Source organism: Aotus nancymaae, unplaced genomic scaffold (assembly GCF_030222135.1).
Source record: "Aotus nancymaae isolate 86718 unplaced genomic scaffold, 86718_ANA_hifiasm-v0.15.2.pri h1tg000057l, whole genome shotgun sequence".
In the NCBI taxonomy this organism is placed as follows: Eukaryota; Metazoa; Chordata; class Mammalia; order Primates; family Aotidae; genus Aotus; species Aotus nancymaae.
This window is the reverse complement of record NW_026988471.1, coordinates 55,193,293-55,213,709: the sequence shown is the minus strand read 5'-3', so window position 1 is coordinate 55,213,709 and position 20,417 is coordinate 55,193,293. Positions and strand designations below refer to the sequence as shown.

Here is a 20,417-nt window from a genome sequence, read left to right as displayed (position 1 = left end):
AAGAAAAAAAAAATCCTGCTTACTTAATACAGCATACTTTAAGGTAGCTCTAGTCCAATGTGATAACTCTTTTGTATCGACTGTATTCACTCTATAATTCCCACCAAAAAAATCTTCATCATGTAAGAGGTTAAACCATATGAAATTACTGTTTTAATAATCCAAAAGTGGTCAAACATTTTACTGTCTTTAATTGTTTAACAGGGTGGACAATTTTTATACTTTAGAAGGAACAGAATTAGGTGAAACCCTGTCTCTCCTAAAATACAAAAAACTAGCTGAGTGTGGTGGTGTGTGCCTGTGGTCCCAGCTACTCAGGAGGCTGAGGCAGGGGAATCGCTTGAACCTGGAAGGTGGAGGTTGCAGTGAGCTGAGATCATGCCACTCCACTCTAGCCTGGTGACAGAGCAAGACTCTGTCTCAAAAAAAAAAAAAGAATTAAATATGTATATTAGTGTATGAATTCCTCATTATCAGTGCCCTGAGCTTTGTTGAGGATCTACCTTGGTAAGCCGACTTGAGGTAGGCAGATCCTTTCCAGAATTAGATTCACGTGTTTCTACTGGAGAACTCAGTTTGGCCCTGATGTAGCGGTAGAATGAGGCAAGGAGAAGCTTACCACAGAGTGCAAATTCTGGAAATTTGTGGAAATCATTTGGATACTGCTTACTCAGATCAAGAAACTAGATGTTTGAGGTAATCCTGTCTTGATCTCAAGGATCAAAAAGCTCCAGGTAGCATCTCAGATACTGCTCTTCCATGTATTTCTTGAGATTAGTCCACACTATGAGTCAGGAACCAAAGCTGTGTTTACTCACATGGCAGTGATAAGCATTCATTAAACATTCATTGACCTAAGGAACAGTCACCCCAATTAGACTGTCACTATTTTACTGGATATTACGTAAGATGATCTAAATTTCCTACAGTGCCATAAGCATGTGTTTGAAACTTGAAAGGCATTCATTTAAAAGCTCAGATTCTGATTGTCAATCAGCTTGAAGACTGGTAAAAATATTCTGCCAAGATAGGTATATTAACCTTTGTCCCAGGTAAGATAAGATCATAAACTAATAACCTGGTCACATAAGAGAACAGTGCCATTCATTTTGATTGATAAATGTATTAGGCAATAGCAAGATTCAGGCACTGAGCTGTCCATCTTCTCTGTCATTTAAAGTTGAGGCTAATACTAAGCGTAGAAAGCTTTATTCCACAATCTCATTAGTGACATCCAAGAAATATGTGAATTCTCAGAGCATATCTGTGTGTGTGCTTTCCTATTTATCTTAGTCACATGTACAAATTATACCTTTCTCAATAATGTATAATTTCTTAGATAAAGAGGCCAAGTTTTCCATTTATTTGTTATTTCCCCTCCAAAATATTTCCTTCTAATGACTAATGTTTAAAACAATAAGTTGATAATAATTGTTTAATTTTAATCTATATAAATTAAAAGACTAAGAGGATTTCATAACAGAAACATTTCAAAACATTTAAAATACCATTTGAAAGTTTTAACTACATCATAATAGACAATGGAGCAAGTTGAGGAACATCTGAATATTTAATCCCTCATTATGAGCATATTTTAAAACATGCCTTTGGTTTATGTTTAAGATAATGAATCATCTGTATTACTATTATTACTACCATCACACAGGAGCATTAGGACATGTAATGACTATTACAAATGGATTCAATTTAGGAAAGACATTTGAAAAACACAGTGAGATTAAATAATTTATTACCATTGCTAAGATGAACACATATACTTAATACTCAATTTTATGCAGAACTTTAAAAAAATAGTTTTAATACAGTATCAAAATTTACACAAGTTTATTTTGTCAAAAGACCAGTGTCCCTTGTATTAGCTTCTGCAGGCTCTGCTGCAGGCACTAAAGCTTATTTTAAATGTCTTCAGAGTGTAGGAATACAACAATTTGAGGATGAAAGCTTTCCTAGGAAAGAAGGTGTAAATATAGCAAGCAATTTTCTTTTATAGAGTAATAATATTTTAAAATATAACATTTAAAAGGGAAGCTTAAATTGTAACCCAATTATGATAATTAGAGAGATAATTCTATAGTAAATTAATTCATAAATATTTTCTGAAAATAGAGGTATGATTTTTCATTACAGTAACAATTTTGAAACTATAACAAAATTCCTTCACATTCTCCTACTAGTGACAATTAATTCATTATGTAATGAGCCCATTTAAAACAACAACAACAGAGAATATCTGCTTTGAATCAAATCTCAGAAATTTAGAACCTATTCGAAAACTGGGAATTGTTGCATTCCTACTTTTATAATGTTAAACTACCGTAAAAACATAGCATTCGGTCACAGGCCTCTTGCACATTCATACAAGAAACTATCATTGCATTTGAATAAACACAAAATACCTATCATAGCATTTCCAGTACACACATTCTAATATTATATATATGTATATGTATACCAAAAATAAGAAATAAACTAAGCAAAGCTAGCACACCTCTTTTTCAAACCTCAAGCAATCTGAACAAGAGCTTTTAGCCTCAATAATGAAGGACATGCGTCAGTATCCTAAAATGTTAGATAGCTGCAATAGGCAAAGAAAGCTTTTTTCATAAATGCAGTGCAATATTTTAAAGTTTACATAAAGTTTATTAAATATACAACATGTCTAGAAACTAAATTTGTAGAAATTGACATCTCACAGCTCGAAACACTTAGAAAAATTATGTTTGCTTGTTTTTTAGTTGAAATTAATATTAACATCAATGGATACACTGAATGAGTATGAAGGTTGGTATGCCCCAAGATGTGTCTTTATGAGAAACTCATTAAGATGAAAAAAACCATATGGTTATAATGATCAATTGAAATAAATGATACTCTCTGATAAGCATTCTAAAAAGTCTTGCTATCCTTCTAGCTGGTAGGGAGAATTTACGTGGTATTTTTTAGCACCTCGGAAGTCAAAACAAAACTCCAGAAACTTTATCTTATCTTGCATCTAAATTAATGATGCATCAGGAATTCGTATTTGGTTTGTCAACTGAAGTATTAAGAGGTAGATGCCCAATTCTCAAACTTGGGAAGCTGGAAAATACCTCTTCATATCTTCAATATGACATGGTAGAAAACTCCCACCATTAGGTGCAATGAGTCAGCTCTATCCAAACCACTGAGGCTCCACTGAACTCTTAAAACTATGCAGGTTTCCCAATTACAATATTAGATCTAGGGAGTTAAAAACACTTAGTTCTAATGAAAACACTGGTACCAAAATGGTGATTTTCAAAGCTACTCTGTTTGAGATTTTCAAAGCTACCTTGTTTGAGATTGACTGTTGTGGACATTGAGGTGAGAGACACGGAATATCAGCTTGAGGGGAGAAGCTGTACTACGGGTTTTAGAGGGAAGATATGTGCAATGTACAATCACTCTATGTTTTTCCATGAGTCCAGGTTTGTGGAAACCCACTCTTTCCTTTTTCTTCTTCTTGTCATCTGTCTTTTTCTGGCAGTGGTGATCTCCTGTTTGAAAAAGAACGCATCTCACATTGGTCCTTTGTACTGGTTTCCTGACAAATGTTGCCTAATTCCAGGACACGAACCTGCAGCATCTCCAAGTTTCCTCCACACAACCTTAAAAAAAAAGAAGAAGGAGTGAGTATCTTATTTTTCCTCTTCACAAGGAGATTTGTGGTTTTTAATGGGAAATTAAGAAAGGAGCAAAGATGAAGTAAAGACAAGAGACAAAATATCCACATGAATGAGTTTAAACACAAAATAAAATGTGATGACAAGCTTCTTAAAACAAAGGAACTACTTAGTAGTTGGGACTACTACTCCTTGTCAGTAACCAGGGTCAAAATTTTAAAATGACATACTAACTTACTCTGGTTACAGAAGTGGTCCCCAACTCTGACTGCACACTAAGCACTCGAGGAACTCTTAAACAGTAACCCCCATCCTCGAAGATTCTGATTTCACTGGGATAAGTGAGGCATGGACAACTGCATGCATTATTTTAAAAGTTCTCAAAGTAATTCTAATGTGTAGCCAGAATTAAGAACACCTTAACAAGATCATCCTTGTTCCTATATCATACATCCATAACAAAGGCTATCAGTGTTTAATGCGCTGAGGAAAATAAAGGAGCTTTTGTTATTGAGCTATTTAAGTCCTGAAGTGGTAGTCTTAGGGCTACTAGTGAATTTCTCTGGCTTTTTCTACAGATTAGGGTCATCAGTTGTCACAAATTAGCTACCAAGCAATATGATCTCTTGGATTTCCAAAACAGAAAGCATCCAAATGTAGGAAAATGATAAGAATAAATTCAAGAATCACTGAAAGAGATACAATTACAATATGTTAGAAGCTGGGCCACAAAGAGGGACAAAAGGTGCAATCAAGAAAAATGTAAGCATAAAAATAAAATTACTGAATTCACCAATAATATATCAATACACTAACATCGACTGTAATACACATATATGCACATGCATGTATGTGTGCACATGCGCAATAACAGCCACGACCCTCCCAGACTATTTCAAGGATTATGATTAGATTGATTGATTGCACAAAACTTTATAATACTCTAACATGAACACAAAACTAGTTTGTTAATTATTCATAAACTATTTATTTTGTTTAGTTTCGTTCTTGCTTTTAAATAGAAGCAGATAATACATGGAAACCCAATATCATTCATATTAATACACAATATAGGGCTCTGTTTACCTTCATCTCTAAGCCAAAGGAACTAGTAATCTCAATGTATCAGCATAGACCATTCTATGGCATAAATATCATGTTGTATTCAAAAGGAGTTGAAGTTAGGGTTCTTAAATATCTGGAAAGGAATTATTAATATACAGCAATGGATGGCTCAAGCTATAAACAAGAGAGTTAGGAAAGTCTCATTTCTTAATTAATTGACAAGACATAACATTGAATCAAGGAGACAAAGGATGCTACACACTTTCTTTTTCTAGCCCTTAAATAGAATTACATCTATCCAGAATGCTCTGAATGTGGTTTAGAAGCAAAGGGTAGACTGAAGGACCTTACAAGGATCATAGACACCAGCATTAGATGGTTACAACTCAAAAGTGCAATTTCTCTTCAAATATTGAAATGCATAACGTAATGAGCTTAACCCAGATATAACTATGTGGTGAAAGGAAACTCTTAAAGAAGGCAGAACTTTGAAATAAACCAACAATACTAAGGTTGACACAGGAGTAGTGACTTATTCACTAAAAACGAGTAACAGGTGTGTGTTTGAGCATGCTGAGATGACTAATTAGTATTTCAACTGTCCTCAGGGAATTTACAAGAGCTAAACAGACAAATCTAAAATAAAACAATTACTACAAAAAGACAGATTTACTATTTCTTAGGGGGCATATATTTATTTCTGTACCACAGTTTGGGACTAGAATAACTCACTACATATTAATCCACATGACGGTAATATGAATAATAATCCTCGTCGTGTAGATATCAAAAATGTCTTATCTCTAGAAGCAATACTAGAAACTACAGCAAAACTTCTATTGTCCCAAGTTCTTTCTGAGTCTTATAACCCATCTCATATCATAAGAAAGCTTTATTTTTCTGTGACATTATTATAAAGGCATATAATTTCTCTACTAGAAACCAAGCCTTCATAATTTTATCTATAAAACTGCTTTACAATCTGCATTTTTATTTATTCTGTGGCATTTACTATGTGTTTTTGATCATATAATTTATAATGGTGACAATATTATTTTTTAATTATTTCCAAATATATAAAATTGCTTAAGAATCAGAATTGGATTTGTTTGCATTTTTCCTCCAATTCTGGGGATCAAAGACAAAAGTAGACAGAAAATGTACTGCTAGAGAACTTTTAAGGGTAAACAAGGAGGCCAAGCTTTTGTCTTTCTGTAAGTATCTTATACAGTGAAAAATAAAAATAACAACACTATATGATGCCTTTCAATTCATTTTTGAAAAGGCAGGTAAACAAAAAGATCAACATAAAACTAATCAAAATCCAATCCAGTAACGGGTCTCTATTGAGACTCAGATATGAATTTTCTAATGTCCAGAAATCGAAAGGAAGGAAAGGGAAGGGAAAGGGAAAGAAACAATCCCAGATGTTTTTTTTTTCACAGAAATTCTGGCATTAAGCACCGTTGAGATGGCCCCTTTTATAAGATACGGTGCTTTTCATTCTTTAGGAAAGAAAATGGAAGTCCCCAGATTTACCACACTTCGGGAAGTGGAAAGAAGTGGTCCTCAAAGGAAATCTTGGTATACTCCTGACTTCACTCTTCATTAGAAAATAGCTTGAGCAAGTAACGTAATTTCTGGATCTTAGTTTCTTCAAACATAGAATTAGAGTGTTCGAGTTCTTACCCAGGGGTTCATATCTGAATTGCCTGAGGTCTGATGTTAAACTCAGGCATCTGAATTATGAAGGAGGTCCACATAATATTCTTTGGACAAACACCGGAGAATGACCTCTGGCCCCTTCTAGTTTGACATTTTCTATTATCCGAACTTTCTCTCTCATTCCATAGCCAACAGATGGTAAGTAACAAGCATTCCTAGGTATGTGGCTCACTTTTAAAAATTTATCTGAGGGAAATACTCAAATTGAAAATCTTAAGCACAGGTTGAAAAGCTACAGAAGGTGAATGGTGGTGCATTTAGGAAACGTGACACCTAGAACTAGTGACCTTTTGAAAACAGACAACAGATATGCAGGGAGAAAAAAAACAAATAAATTAGAAAGGGTTGGAAGAGAAAAATTAGCCACAACACAGGCAAGCAAGAAACCAAAATCTCATTCCAGTACATAAAAAATGCCCAGGGGACTTATGTAACATTTACTGGATTCCAGAAACATCTCGAGGAGGTAGATGAGTAAGTGAGAATATCTGGTCCTAATTGATCTAAGGCTGAAGGGTATTTCCTGGCAATTTTCACATGCTGATAGGATAAAGAATATAAGGATAAAAGTATAATGTAAAGCCAATTTAAATCAGTGTTTAACACGATCAGTGCTTAACCATGATTTCTTGCATTTAACAGTGGCTTCCTCTACAATATTCATTTAGCTATTTAAAGCTTCACAATTTATATTCTTAATTAAATGATACATCTCATGAATATTACTCAAAATATTAAAATTTTGTCAGGGATTAATAGTAAAATTCGAGCCATATTAATGATTGTGTTGAATATGCATCATGAAAATAACATATCTCTTTTTTTTTTTTACTGTGTTCTCTGACTTCATGGATTGATTTCTTTTTGTCTACATTTTTTTTTTTAATCTGAGACAGGGTCTCATTCTGCACCCAGGCTGGATTAGAGTAGTGTGATCATTGCTCATTGCAGCCTCAAACTCCTGGGCAAAAGCAACTTTCCCTCTTCAGCCTCCCAAAGTGCTGGGATTATAGGTGTGCGCCACTGTGCCTGGCCTAACTATCTTTTAGGTTCTCATCTATCTAATCTCAATTTACTATATTCTGAGTTTGGGTCAACAACCGAAAGCTAAAGATAATACTTTGCATGACATGAAGCACACATATAAGATATATGAAGAACTAAGCAAAATTACCTAGTAAGGTGGTGATTTTTTCCAATAATAGTTACAAGTAAATCTGAAGGTGGTTGTATTTTCTTTATCATAGGTTTTTAAACACTGATCTTTAATGAACTTCTTAGAAGTAGAAAAAAGAAACCCATTTATTTTATCAAAATTAAAACACATTTTAGTAAATTTAATATTTAGAAATGTTCGTAGATTCTTCTGGAATACAGAATTGGCTGGTCATCTCTGAATTGAATATTCTGTAACATGATTGTGTTAAAACTACAATAAAATATACTGAATATAAAAACAAGAGAAATTGGTTTTTCATATAAAAATGTAAAGGCATTTGGTCAGCATTTTAAAAATATTCATAAAACAACAGCTAAGCTACGATGTGGCTTTCAACACAGAATACACAATAAAGCACATTAAACTTACATTGCACATTTCTCTGACTATAGCTTTTTCTGTCTCACTAAGGTCATGTTCATACTCTTTACCCTGCTGACGATCTATAGTTTCCTGAACATCCAAGACCTGGATTTGTTGAAAAAAGAAAAGCAAATTTCACATTGAAAAAAAGCTTGTTAGTTATGATAAAACCATCAAGGAGCTCCACTTTGTAAAACCTTTAGTTTTCTCCATGTCTGCATATCAGAGTGGATTAGTATATGGCAAAATATTTTTTAAATAGCTGATTGTTCTGAAATCTTTTGGAATGAATTCTATTTGATTTTAAAATGGCCATTAAAAGCAATCCATTGTATCACTAATAATCAATGGAATTCATTAATGTCTAAAATAAGTATATGCATTTACTTTGGTCATTAAGATAACCTCACTGTGTCAGCCATTTGGAGATAATCAGTAACTCTTGCTCCATGTAATGTTGGCCAATATAATTAACTATGTGCCAAATGGTCCAAATGATATGTAGACATGGCTTGTATAAAAGATGACTAAAAAAGATGATAGTGACAGGTGAAACTGGTCAAAACCCAGGAATATGCACATAAGAACTACTGACCTCGCAGTTCTTGCCTGGACATGTTCCCAGTACCTGAGAAAAGGCATGTGGAGGTGGCTCTTTGACAGCATCAAAGAGAAGCACTGGCTCCTTATAGTGAAAATATTTGAACAACACTTTAAATATCTTTCATGAAAGCAAAATGTCTTGGAATAAAATGCCTTTTAAACAATTTTAGAAGTTTATGTTTCCACTTCTGTAAATAAGCCCAAAATAGGTTAAAAATGTTTATTCCTTTAAGAATGTCTAAAGTTTTCTTCTGGCTACTTTTTATAGTAAAAAAGGAGAAAAAAAACTTTGGTTTTCTGTGCTGTTTGCTGTTTTTATCTGTAACAGTTTATAAAGCAAAGTGTTGAAGTAACACAATAAACTAATGCTTTTCCTAGAAGTTCCGATAGAATCCACACCAACTGCAACCCTGCTAAGCTACTTGATTCTATTGTCATCATGGTCAATGTTGATGGTCACATCTAAAGGTGCTACCTGAGAATTTACAACAATTGATCCAAACTAAATGACTTAAGCATGAAGTAGGACCTTCATGTCAAGTTCATAGACACTATCTGGGTCTAACTAGAGTTCAATCTTGTAATAAATAATCTGATCACAAATGACCATTAATTTGAAACTTCTAGCAATTATTACTATATAAATACCTCTTCTTAGTCCTGATACTCATCTCAGATTACAGTTAATTTACCTTCTTTACATATTTAGAGAAAATCACTGACTGTGCTCGGTGAATATTCATAGAAAACATAAAGCGCTCCTTGAGCAGGCTCATTTACCTATGAATTTGATTTGTAATGCACCTCAGAGAAGTGTACTTCAAATCAGTTAATTTTTACTAAATGAAGTGAAGCTCCAATTAATAGTTATCATAAATTTCAAAACAGGAGAAATAGTGTTATTACAAATGTGCTAATTTCTTACAGTGATTTACATTTCCCCACAAACCATGACCGGAGATTTTCTAAAGCCTAGAGTTTTCTATAAAATCTATCAGAAAGTGAGAAACTGAGCCACTGTACTAATTATTCTTTTCAGAATAGACATATCTCATGATAAAAATCAGCTCCAGATAAGTAGCTCTCAAAAACAAAACATGTCAAGTGACCACAATTTCTTTTTCTTATATTGAAATCATTTTAAGATGCATTTTCCAAAAATGATGTTTGCACATATTTCTGTGTCTTAACACAGTTAACTCCTGGATGCAAACACATTTTATATTTAAGGGCCCCCAGTTATCCAATGAAGATGTTTCAGTTGCTCAGTATCACTCATGTGCCAACCGAGGACACTTATGTGTACTGAATATAACATAATATCTCCCTCCCTGGAGATACGCTTATTTATTTATTTATGAAATGGAGTCTCGCATTGTCACCCAGGCTGGAGTGCAATGGTGCAATTTCGGCTCACTGCAACTTCCGCCTCCTGGGTTCAACCAATTCTCCTGTCTCAGCCTCCAACGTAGCTGGGATTATGGGCACCTGCCATGCCCAGCTAATTTTTCGTATTTTTAGTAGAGATGGGGTTTCACTATGTTGGCCAGGCTGGTCTCGAACTCCTGACCTCATGATCTGCCCGCCTTGGCCTCCCAGAGGTAACATTTTATATGAAAATTAGAACTAAATTCAGAGAAAATTAAGGAGCTCTTCCTTGCCCTCCTCTTCTTTTTAAGTCACACTAACAGCTGCATTGAGAAATCTGGAAAAAATTTCAGTGTGACCCACTATGCTAATCTGATTCAAATAGCAACTGCCATTTAATAAGGCAACAGGCTGGAATGGTTTTCAAACAGTTTAGTAGGAGGACAAATTGCTGCTTTTGGAGTGTGTGTACAGGCTTTAATACTACAAGATTGAAGCCAATCTCTGTTCCATTTTCTACTTATAAAATGCTTTTCAGATAGCTAGTGCCTGATTCATGCTAAAGTTCATCCAAGTGCTGCCACAGACAACAACATATTCAATTGTCCATAAACCAACATCCATCAGAGGCAAAGCAGCGCCCCTCACACTGGCTGTGTCTTCCCAGGAATTCCTCTCAGTTGCTCACTTTGTGAATTATCCCAAAAAAGACAGAAAATGCCAAGTGCATTGCCACTGGCCGCTCACATGGTTGCCCTACCTTCTCTCATCAATAATCAGTATATGTTTAGGAAAAGCAAACTCATTTTATATAAGCTAAAGCAAAATATACTAAGGGAGCAAAATCTTTGCTAAAACTTAATTATCTCAAAATGAAATAAACACTTTGAAGTTCTCATCTATGTATTTGTTTTGTACATGCCACAGAAAATGTGGCCCATTCCAAAAGAGGAGTGCATCTCAGTCTTATGATAAATCATTTTGAAACTGAAACAGTTTTAAGAAGAGTTGTGAAACTCACGTGGTAAAAGCAGAACTGAAGCACTCTACCTGTTTTATGAGTCAGAGAGGTTTGACCAAAGCTACATATTAGAAATTATAGATGGATTTGGTAGACAGTGTTTCATACTTTGGAACTGATAAAATTTGAAGAAACTGTCTCAATTTTTAAGATGATTTTTATTGCCTGCAATAGTTTCTTCTCTGAGATAGGTGTTTATATTGTTTGTTTATTATTAATTGTACTTATAATACTAATTTTTTCATTAATTTTACTTACTGGAAAGTTCATTATTGGTAAAGAAAATATATGACAAATTTTAGTGAAATGACTGCAAAATGTGAAGAAAAACACAAAAGTAAATTAGCTTTATGTGTAAGTCCATATATCTATTTTCTACTCTTCTATAATGGAGCATTAATTAGAGTTTGAGAACCCAATTTCTACTTAGAAGAGGAAAGAGTAGGTTTTTACTTATTTTAATATTTTATTTAAGTTGTATAATGTACTTCAATAGCATCAAAAAATAATAAGGTAGTATCCTTCCTTATTCTGGCCAACTATTAACTCCCTATATTTGAAGACATCCATGCTACAAACATTGCACATAAAATATCTATCACAATTTTTTACAAATATGGATATACATGCACAGACTTCAACTTCAATGCAGATAGATATGAATCACATTACTCAAAACAAAATGGTAAAACTAGAGATTCAACCGTAATAAGTACTCAAACTCACTGTCAGTTTAGAACAATTAAAATCATACTTCAAAAGTTAAGATTTAAAAAGTTACACCATAAGGAGTCAAAAAATAAAGTATCTATGGTTCAAGCAAGACTGTGAGGACTACTAGACTACAGCAAACAAGCCACAACACAACTGAAGCTCTGGAGAATGGTTGCACACAGTTGGTTACCTTAAGAGAATGTACCACAGGTTCAGGCTGCTGGGAAGGTGTGGCATGTCCACTGAAGCTAGCTGCGGAGTTGGGTGAACTGTTACTCCCATCAGCCCCTGATGACAACCTAAAAGAACCCTTAGTAGAAAATCAACAACTTTGTTATTAAAACAAAAGTCGTTTATGACTACAAAGATGTCATTCAATATTCAATTTCACTGCCAAATGAGAATTAGCCATTTTGGTACTTTTCCCTAGCCTGTCCTACAATGCTATCAACCTGTTCATTGGAACACACTTGCTGCTTGACTAGCAAGGTAACATAATGAAGAGCGACCTCAAAACATTGCCAGATGCCATCTCTGACTTACAAAGAGAGCAATGTCCCACCCCCAAGGAACAGCCCTTAAACACATTTCAAGAATGATTTTTGAAACTCAAAGATACTCAAGAGTAGGAAATTCATGAGTTACTCCATAGCTGAGTTAAACATGCTCACTCAGCAAACCAAATGCCATATTCCATATGTCTCAGAATATGTAGACACATCACATTCTTGTGTTGGAGAAACTGTGTCTTTTACAAAATCCTTCTTTGAGGGAAAGACCTATAATAAAGCATTTTCCAAAAAGATTTATCCAAATTGAACATTTTCTTTGAAAACTGAAAACTGTCCTTTTCTGGTCTTTTTTAAAAATGAAAAACGCAATAGATACAAATTACGTATTTTTAGTTTAGTGATTCTTCAACTTAATTGGTGAGAAACAAGAACCTGGACATGATTAATTTGACATGTGCAGGCCACATTCATCTGTACAAGAACTAGAAATTTCCCTAAGGATCTGTACTTTTTCTAAAGGGTGCTTGAGGGAAGACTAATGGATCAGCAAAGAAAAAGAGAGCATCAGTTATCTACTCTCCTAGAAAAAGCACTCAAATGGGAATTTTCCAAATCTATTTTTATGTAGGTCATTACACTATTAGAGAACCTGAGAGATTTTTAATTTCTGGCTATCAACCTATTTGCAGCTTTTTTTCATATCTAATTGATTAGTAATTGTTCCATTCAAGTTGATTCTATCAATCTAATATCTCAAAGAGGAGCCACTGAAGGTGTATCCTGTGAATTCATGAAGAGAGAAACAACAGTAGTTTGAAATATTAATTTGCAGAATCTCCCCATCACCCAGGCTGGAGTGCAGTGGCACAATCATTGCTTACTGCAGCCTTCAACTCCTGGGCTTAAGCAATCCTCCCACCTCAGCCTCCTGAGTATCTGGAACTATAGGCATGTGCCATTATGCCTAGTGACATTTTGTCTTTTTCACAGAGACAGGGTCTCACTATGTTGCCCAGATTGGTCTTGAACTCCTGGCCTCAAGTGATCCTCCTGCCTCAGCCTCCCAAAATACTGGGATTACAGGCATGAGCAATCATGCTCGGCCAAGAGTAATTTTATGCCGTGTATTTTAGAGATAAGAGGAGAAATCGGCACATAGCAATTATAGGTATAGATTGCATGTAAACCATGCTTTATAAGGAAAGTGTATTATTATTAACTTAATATTATTATTGCAGATTATTATTTTCACAATTTGGAAGATTTTCTCCCTTTCTTTCTTGCTGTCATTTCTTCTATGTCCTCAAAACCTCCCCTTGTCACCTCACAAACTTACTGAGGCCACATTCTTTTCCCTGCTCAAAGAGTTGTACAGTCCAGTCAGGTCCTGCCCCCAGCCTCATTACCCAACACGGAGAGGAAGCAGTAGAATATACAACATGGAGTTGGCTTCCTCAGCTTCTGTTCTCCATTGCTACTAAAACTAAAATATACAGCAGGTGATGAAACAGGATTGTCAATTAGAACAGCCCCAAGCCCCTCTGGGAAAATAAATTAAGTTTGTTTTCCTGTATTTGTAACCCTGATCAAATCAGACACAATAATACCTGATACACCTAACAGAAGGGAGATTATCTGAAGTTGAAGTTGAAGATGGTTAAGGGACACACCCTTCCCCCACCCTCACATTTTGGAATCTTCTTCCTCTGTACTTTGGATCTTTTGGAAGCAAATGGTTCTAATGCTAAGGAAGTACAAAAGGAAGCTCCTCTTTCCTGAGTAACTCTGGCCCTCTACTCTTCTCCTTTCCTCCTGGTGCCACTGTTATGACCTCTTCTCAAAAGACTTCTCAGATTTTACAGAATTCACTTCAAACCTCTTGTTTAGGATCCACCATTGCAGTGCCATATTTCCTCTGACTTGTAATCTAATTTAGAAGGCAGTAAACCTTCCCACTCTGAGCTACCTCCTTTCTGTTTTTACTTTCAAATCCGTTTCTGCCCAGCCTTTCTGCTTCAAAGGTTCTCTTTCCAGATCTGGCAAAAAGACAAGCATATCAATAATACCATCCTTTGGCTTGGACATGGGCCTCTATTCTTCAGGGCATTTTGGTTTAAGAGAACTTCTAAAATCAATATAAACAATATCCTTAAATCAAATCATCTGAGCCATTTACCATGGTTTAAACTTAAAATTAAGTCCTGTTCTGGCCATATCTATTCAGAAACACAGACTTTTTTTTCTTTTTTTTTTAAATGAAAGTAGTTTCCTTAAACAAACAAACAAACAAAAAAGGCTACAATAGTACCTTGCCTAGAGTATGCAGTGGGGGGAAATTGATCATTTAGGGATGAAAGTTATACTTCAAACTAGCTTTGGGCCATGGACTAGAAATCAATCAGAAAGATCAAGGCTTACGTTTTATTTTGTTTTTGTGAAGCCACAAAGGTAACAAAATGCCTGGTGAAGTTTAGTTCCAACAGACATTAAATAATTTTCTAGATTATAATAACAGAATGAAGCACCTCATTCTATTACATCTCATTTAGTACTATAAAATAAATGGTTAGTTTTCTATGTACTTAGCAGAATCAGAACAATATCTGGAGAATTATGTAGGTTCAATTTACATATACTCTTAGTTGACTAATACATTTTCACTGAATGATTTAAAAAAATATATGCCACTGAGCCAAACAGGGCATTTAAAAAAAGAAAAATCTTACTAAAACTGGAAATGTGATTTCCAGTTTGAGTGGCTTGTTTTCAAGCTACACATGATCACACAGTGCATGCATCACCTCTCAGTCAGTAGTCAATTTTAAAGGGCAAGGAGCACTTTTCTGAGCTGATCTAGAGACATATGATTTTCAAGACCACTGATCTAAACTCCTTTTATCATGAAAGGTCCAGGGTACCTTTGTTCTTCTCTCCTGTTTGGGGTTGCTCAACTTTCACCCCCAGATGTGGGGGAAAAAAACACTTAAGACAACTGTTTAGGAGGTGAAAAATTCTACTCCCATCCTCCCTTCCCAGATTTAGACATACAACTTTCTTTCATGTATATGAACTTGTTTTCCAACCCCCAGTACAACTTTTTCTCTAGCAACAGAAGCCATCTGGTTATGCATAAGCAAATGCAGCCAGCTGACTCATCTTCACTCACCGGGAGAGTGGGCAGGCATCGTCCTATTCCTCGGCACCCTTGCCACCACTGCAAGACCCGCCGGGCTCTGGGCCCCCAGCCTTTCTCCATATTTGAGCTGTTTCTAGTTGGAGGTTGCCTTCTATTCTGGCTGGCCTTATATTTGGAACAATATGGTACAATCACTCAGAAAAATACTGTTTCCCAAGTCTCAAGAAAGCAGATAGAACATGAAGCTTAATGAAATGAACCACAATGACCACAATGGCAAGCTATAACATGCACCTGTAGCTAGGGAAAAAAAATAAAAATAAAAACAATCTAAAGTCCTGTATATTAGAGCTAATCCTGATTTAAGTTTCTGGTAAACATACAACTACATTATCAAGTCTATCAAAAAGTAGATGATAAAGTCAAAATTACAAAAAAAATTGAAGCTACTTAAACAACTTTATTTCATGGGTTTTATCTGCATAACATAATATGTTTTACCTGGATATTAAGCAGAAATAAAACTGTATAACTTCAGAACTAAACGAAATTCATTTGAAAATACAATTGGGAGCACTATGCCCTTTTGTTAAGAGGTGTAATTTGGGTATACATATTCAATAATACTCAGAAAATTGACACTGCATCAAATTGTTAACAAAACTTCTGCACATTGATATGAGCTAAGAGGTCATCACTGCATTAAAATAAATATTTCACATAGAAATCTACATAATTATCAAACTTTCTATTAATCAGTTAACTCTCAATTTTTTATACTTGTTAGAACTAGAGATGTCACATAACTGAAATGAAAGGAAAAAAGTCCTTAATTTTAGCTTTTTTTATCAACAAACTGTATAATCCTATTAAAATAATCAGAAACAAAACGAACTTATTAGAACATGATTTCCTCTCCTGTCAACTTTCACTAAGACTAATAACTAAAAATATTATGTCCCAAGGAATAAGAAAATAATTTTAATAATAATTTAAATTATGGAAAATCCACAAAATGGTCCCAAAATTCTAGTGTCTAAACATTGAGGTTGACTTTAGAAGACTGAAAATAAGAACACAAAATTTTAGTTCTCATCAATTCATTTTCCTTGAAATTTAGTGCTCTATATCAATAGTACTGGTTTAATTTTCACTCTTCTCTAACTTTCACTCATCATGTTTTCTCTCATTATGTCTTCTCTTTCTTATTTCACTTACAAAACTCTTTTCTGAACCTATTAAATTGGCACCAGTTACCTATCAAGTAAGTCACACATACTCTACTTCTCACATACACCAGAGGCAATTATATATTTGCACTTGGGTCATAATGATAATTTAATCATAGCAACATTAATTTGAACATTGCTCTTTTGATAATTATTCCGTGTGTCGTGTCTAATTTGTTTCCATCATCAAAAGAATTATCTCAAAAAATTTATAATATCGTTCACAGCCTAATACTCACCTCTCACCCCAATCTGCATAGTTCTGTTTCTGAGATGATCATCAATAAGTAATGCAAATTTTATAGTTATTTTTACAAATGAGGAGATCTAGTATCTGACCTTGATTCTTTCTATAACATGCATCTCTCAGATCTTATGCTTTTTTGATTTAATAACTGAGTAACACATACAGGAATTCTACTTTCACTCTTTCTTAATGTGTAACAAGGCTAAATCCCAATGCCTCTCCATTGTAATAAAGCTTATTATTATACCCATGAAATCTGAAGTAGCATCTATGCCCATTTAAAAGCCAACTGGTAAGAGTACCATTAAACTACTATGTTGAGAATTCACAATAATTTCCCACTTTCAGAAAGTAGATAAAACAATAGCTATAATTTAAGTATTGTAAAAGGTTCCTTTAAAAACGTATTAAATATGTATTTTATAGTATTATTAATCTCACAAGGGGGACAAAAAACATGCGCCAGATCTTTGTGGAAGAATAAACTGATGATATAACCATTTTAAAGGAAAAAGTACTCGTTTAGAACTAGGATTAATTAACTTTTTTGCCATGTTGGCATATATATATATGTTCTGGGCCAGCCATTGTCTTTGATCTTCAAATAAACTACATCAAAATTGCATTTATATACTAATGAAGGCTTAGTACCTTGCCAGGCCTACAATTGCCAATCATAATATTTTCTGAAGACAGTTTCATAAAAAATAAGATGCCTTCCACAACTCAGTCATTGGACTTGTTTCTGGCAACTTTGGGGCTCAAAATCATAGAACTCAGATTCTGGCCACTAAGTGGGAGAACAATTCCAAAGAATCTTAAGATTGTCACTTTCTATTTTCTGAGGAATTTTGTTTTGCTTAGTTTTCTTTTCAGCAGTTTTCTTAAATTTCAAGTTTTTGAAAACGAATTCCTGAATAACCCTAACACTCTCCTTGTGTGGGAAGTAAATTATAGATTACTTACTATGTGGTAGGTACTCACAGAAATCAGAAAAGAATATGAAGAATTATGAATCACTGAGTCTCTTTAAGTTTCAAAATAACTGTACTATAGTCAATAGTTTTTATTCCTTGAAAACTCTGGAAACTTCTATAGAGGTGATAGTGTAGGGCTTTTCAGAAAATGAAGCATTTCCAAAATTTGTGAGGAGGGAGTAAAAGTGAAAACCAAGTACTGAAAGGAAGAAAAAGGGGAAAATTCAAGCTGTACTTCTTACTCACCAGGCATCTCAGCAAACTTCAGACACACATAAAGGTTCCTCTTGAAAGATGAATAAAAAAAGTCCCCAAGAACTATTTGTTGGGAACCTCAGTAATAACAAAAGTAAAAAGTGACCTATGTTTTAAGCTAAGAAAAGAAGAAGTCAGACTGACTTGAAGACTTTTATCTTGCTGACTTTGAAAGGCATACAGATGGGCAAATGAATTCTCACATGGGTATTTGCATGGGTTTAGCATAAGAAGAGGCTTTAGCCCTCAGGACTTTCAGGGTCAGATTCTGGTTAGTTCTTCAAACTTCAACAGGGTATAAAATTCTCTGTACTTAAATATGAAATCAACATGAAGTTTCCAACAACTACATATGCAACATTCTTTCTTCAAACTATGACCATTCTAATAATAAAAGTTCTCATCTATTTAAAGATGTACAAGGTTCTCTAAGACATTATAGTTTATCTTTTCCTTGTTACTCACAATGAGTTATACATGTAAATGAAGGAAATAAAAACCAATTTTGCAAAAAAAAAAATTTTCCAAAAAAAAAAAAGAAAAATAGACCCTTTAACTTTTTTACACTGTCATTATGTTTCTTTTCTCAAATTTGGGTGAATTAATTGTTACTGTTCCTCACAGAAATAATGAAAAATACTAAGAAATGTCCAATTTTATATGTTATCTAAACTACATGAATCACAAAATGATGATCACTCAAAATTTGATGTGTGATCACTAAAATAGAGAAAATTGCCTAAAAAAATAAAGCTTCTAGAAAAATCCTTTACAACATTTTACTTAGTAATGAAGTCAAGGAAAATTTTTAATTAGATGAAAATGCTTCCTAAAAAAGTTTTGTCTGCACTCTAGAAAAATGTAAAACAAATATACTGGGTTTCTTATTGAATATAAACATATGCATATATGTACATATGTACATATGTATGTGTATATATAAAAATATATATGCACTATATATGCATTTCCAATTGACTAAACATCGTATTCAATAGAGTATTATTGTAGTTACATAAAATAGTTTCTCACTTTGATATAAATCAGATGTAATGCACTTATAGCAAATTTGAGAGCCCAGCTCTCTCATTCACTATAGAAAGCCAACTATGGAAGCCTGAAGCTTAATCAGCTAAAGTAATTTCCTGTTAGTTAAAGATGCTTAATTTTTTGTAACTCCTGAACTTAGTTAAACTATCATACACTGCTTAATACCGCATCACAATGTATGCCTAGTTTAAGAGGGAGGATAAATTCAGGTTTTCCCTTATTACAGGGGAAGGCAGATGCTTGCTTAATCTCATCAGGGAAATATTTTGTTCAGTTTGGGCAATCTTCATTCTGACATATTGTAAAACTGTCCTAGTACATAAATAGAAGCTGTGATTAGAAGAGACTTTAAAGGTCACCTTGGCAAACGCTTTCCAAGAGATTCTTGTGCATAAGCTTAGAAATGCTGAGACCTTCTTGCCTTACTCTAAGGATAATAAGTTAGTCGGTTATATCCAAAGAAAAGTACATTTTTAACTTAAATTAACTAAAGAATCTATTCAATAGTGATTTAAAATAATAAGTAATTTCCTGGATTTGTAGTCATTCATTTATTCACTTAACAAACATTAACATAGTAACTATCAGAGGTGGTACTACATGCAAAGCCATGTAGATATCTATTAGAAGAAATTTTTGTTGAAAGAGAAACACAGTGAGTTCAAATCACAGACTCTAGTGTCACACTGCCTGAGTTTAAATTCTTGATCTGACTCTTATGAGCTGCATGACTTTGGACAAGCTATATGACCTTTCTGTGCCTTAGTTTCCTCATCTATAAACTGTGAGTAATAATGGTAAAATGGTATGGTCACTCTATGGGTTTGGAAACTTATATGGAAAGAACTCTTAAAATGGTGTCTGGCCCACATAAGTGCTCTATAAGTATTTGCTGTCATTATCATGAATGTTTTTGCTTTGCTTGTCAACATATTTTATAACTTGTCAATTTATATCCACATGTTTATTATTGAAAGTAGCAGTTCTCAATGGGGGCGGGGGTGATTTGGCCCCCAAGAGAAAACATCTGGCAAAAATGCCTGCAGACATTTTTACTTGTCAAAACTATGTAGTTTCTACTGGCATTTAGTGGGTAGAGACCAAGGATGTTGCAAAATATCTTAAAATGCCCAAGATAGTCCCCTCACAAAGAAAGGATTATATAGCCCAAAATATCACTGTAACTGAAGTTGAGAAACCCTGATTTAAAGAAAGAGAACTATGTTGGAAAACTGCAAAGCAAAATTTCAGGTGACAGCTGTGTGGCAGAT

At 34.2% G+C, this 20,417-nt stretch overlaps 1 protein-coding gene across 6 annotated transcripts in view; it reads right to left on the bottom strand.

The window, feature by feature from the left end:
* Positions 1-1,733: 1,733 nt before the first annotated feature.
* Positions 1,734-20,417, bottom strand: part of CCDC85A (coiled-coil domain containing 85A) — a 193,733-nt gene continuing 175,049 nt past the window's right edge. For 2 of the 6 annotated variants that reach the window (XM_021672869.2, XM_021672870.2), the window contains one exon: positions 1,734-3,647. In XM_021672869.2, coding sequence (XP_021528544.1) covers positions 3,558-3,647 — 90 coding nt within the window. In that variant the 3' untranslated portion in view covers positions 1,734-3,557. Of the gene's footprint in view, positions 3,648-8,040; positions 8,140-11,930; positions 12,051-15,418; positions 15,554-20,417 lie in introns of all 6 variants that reach the window. The other 4 variants (XM_021672866.2, XM_012477262.3, XM_021672867.2 and 1 more) reach the window with 4 other exon arrangements.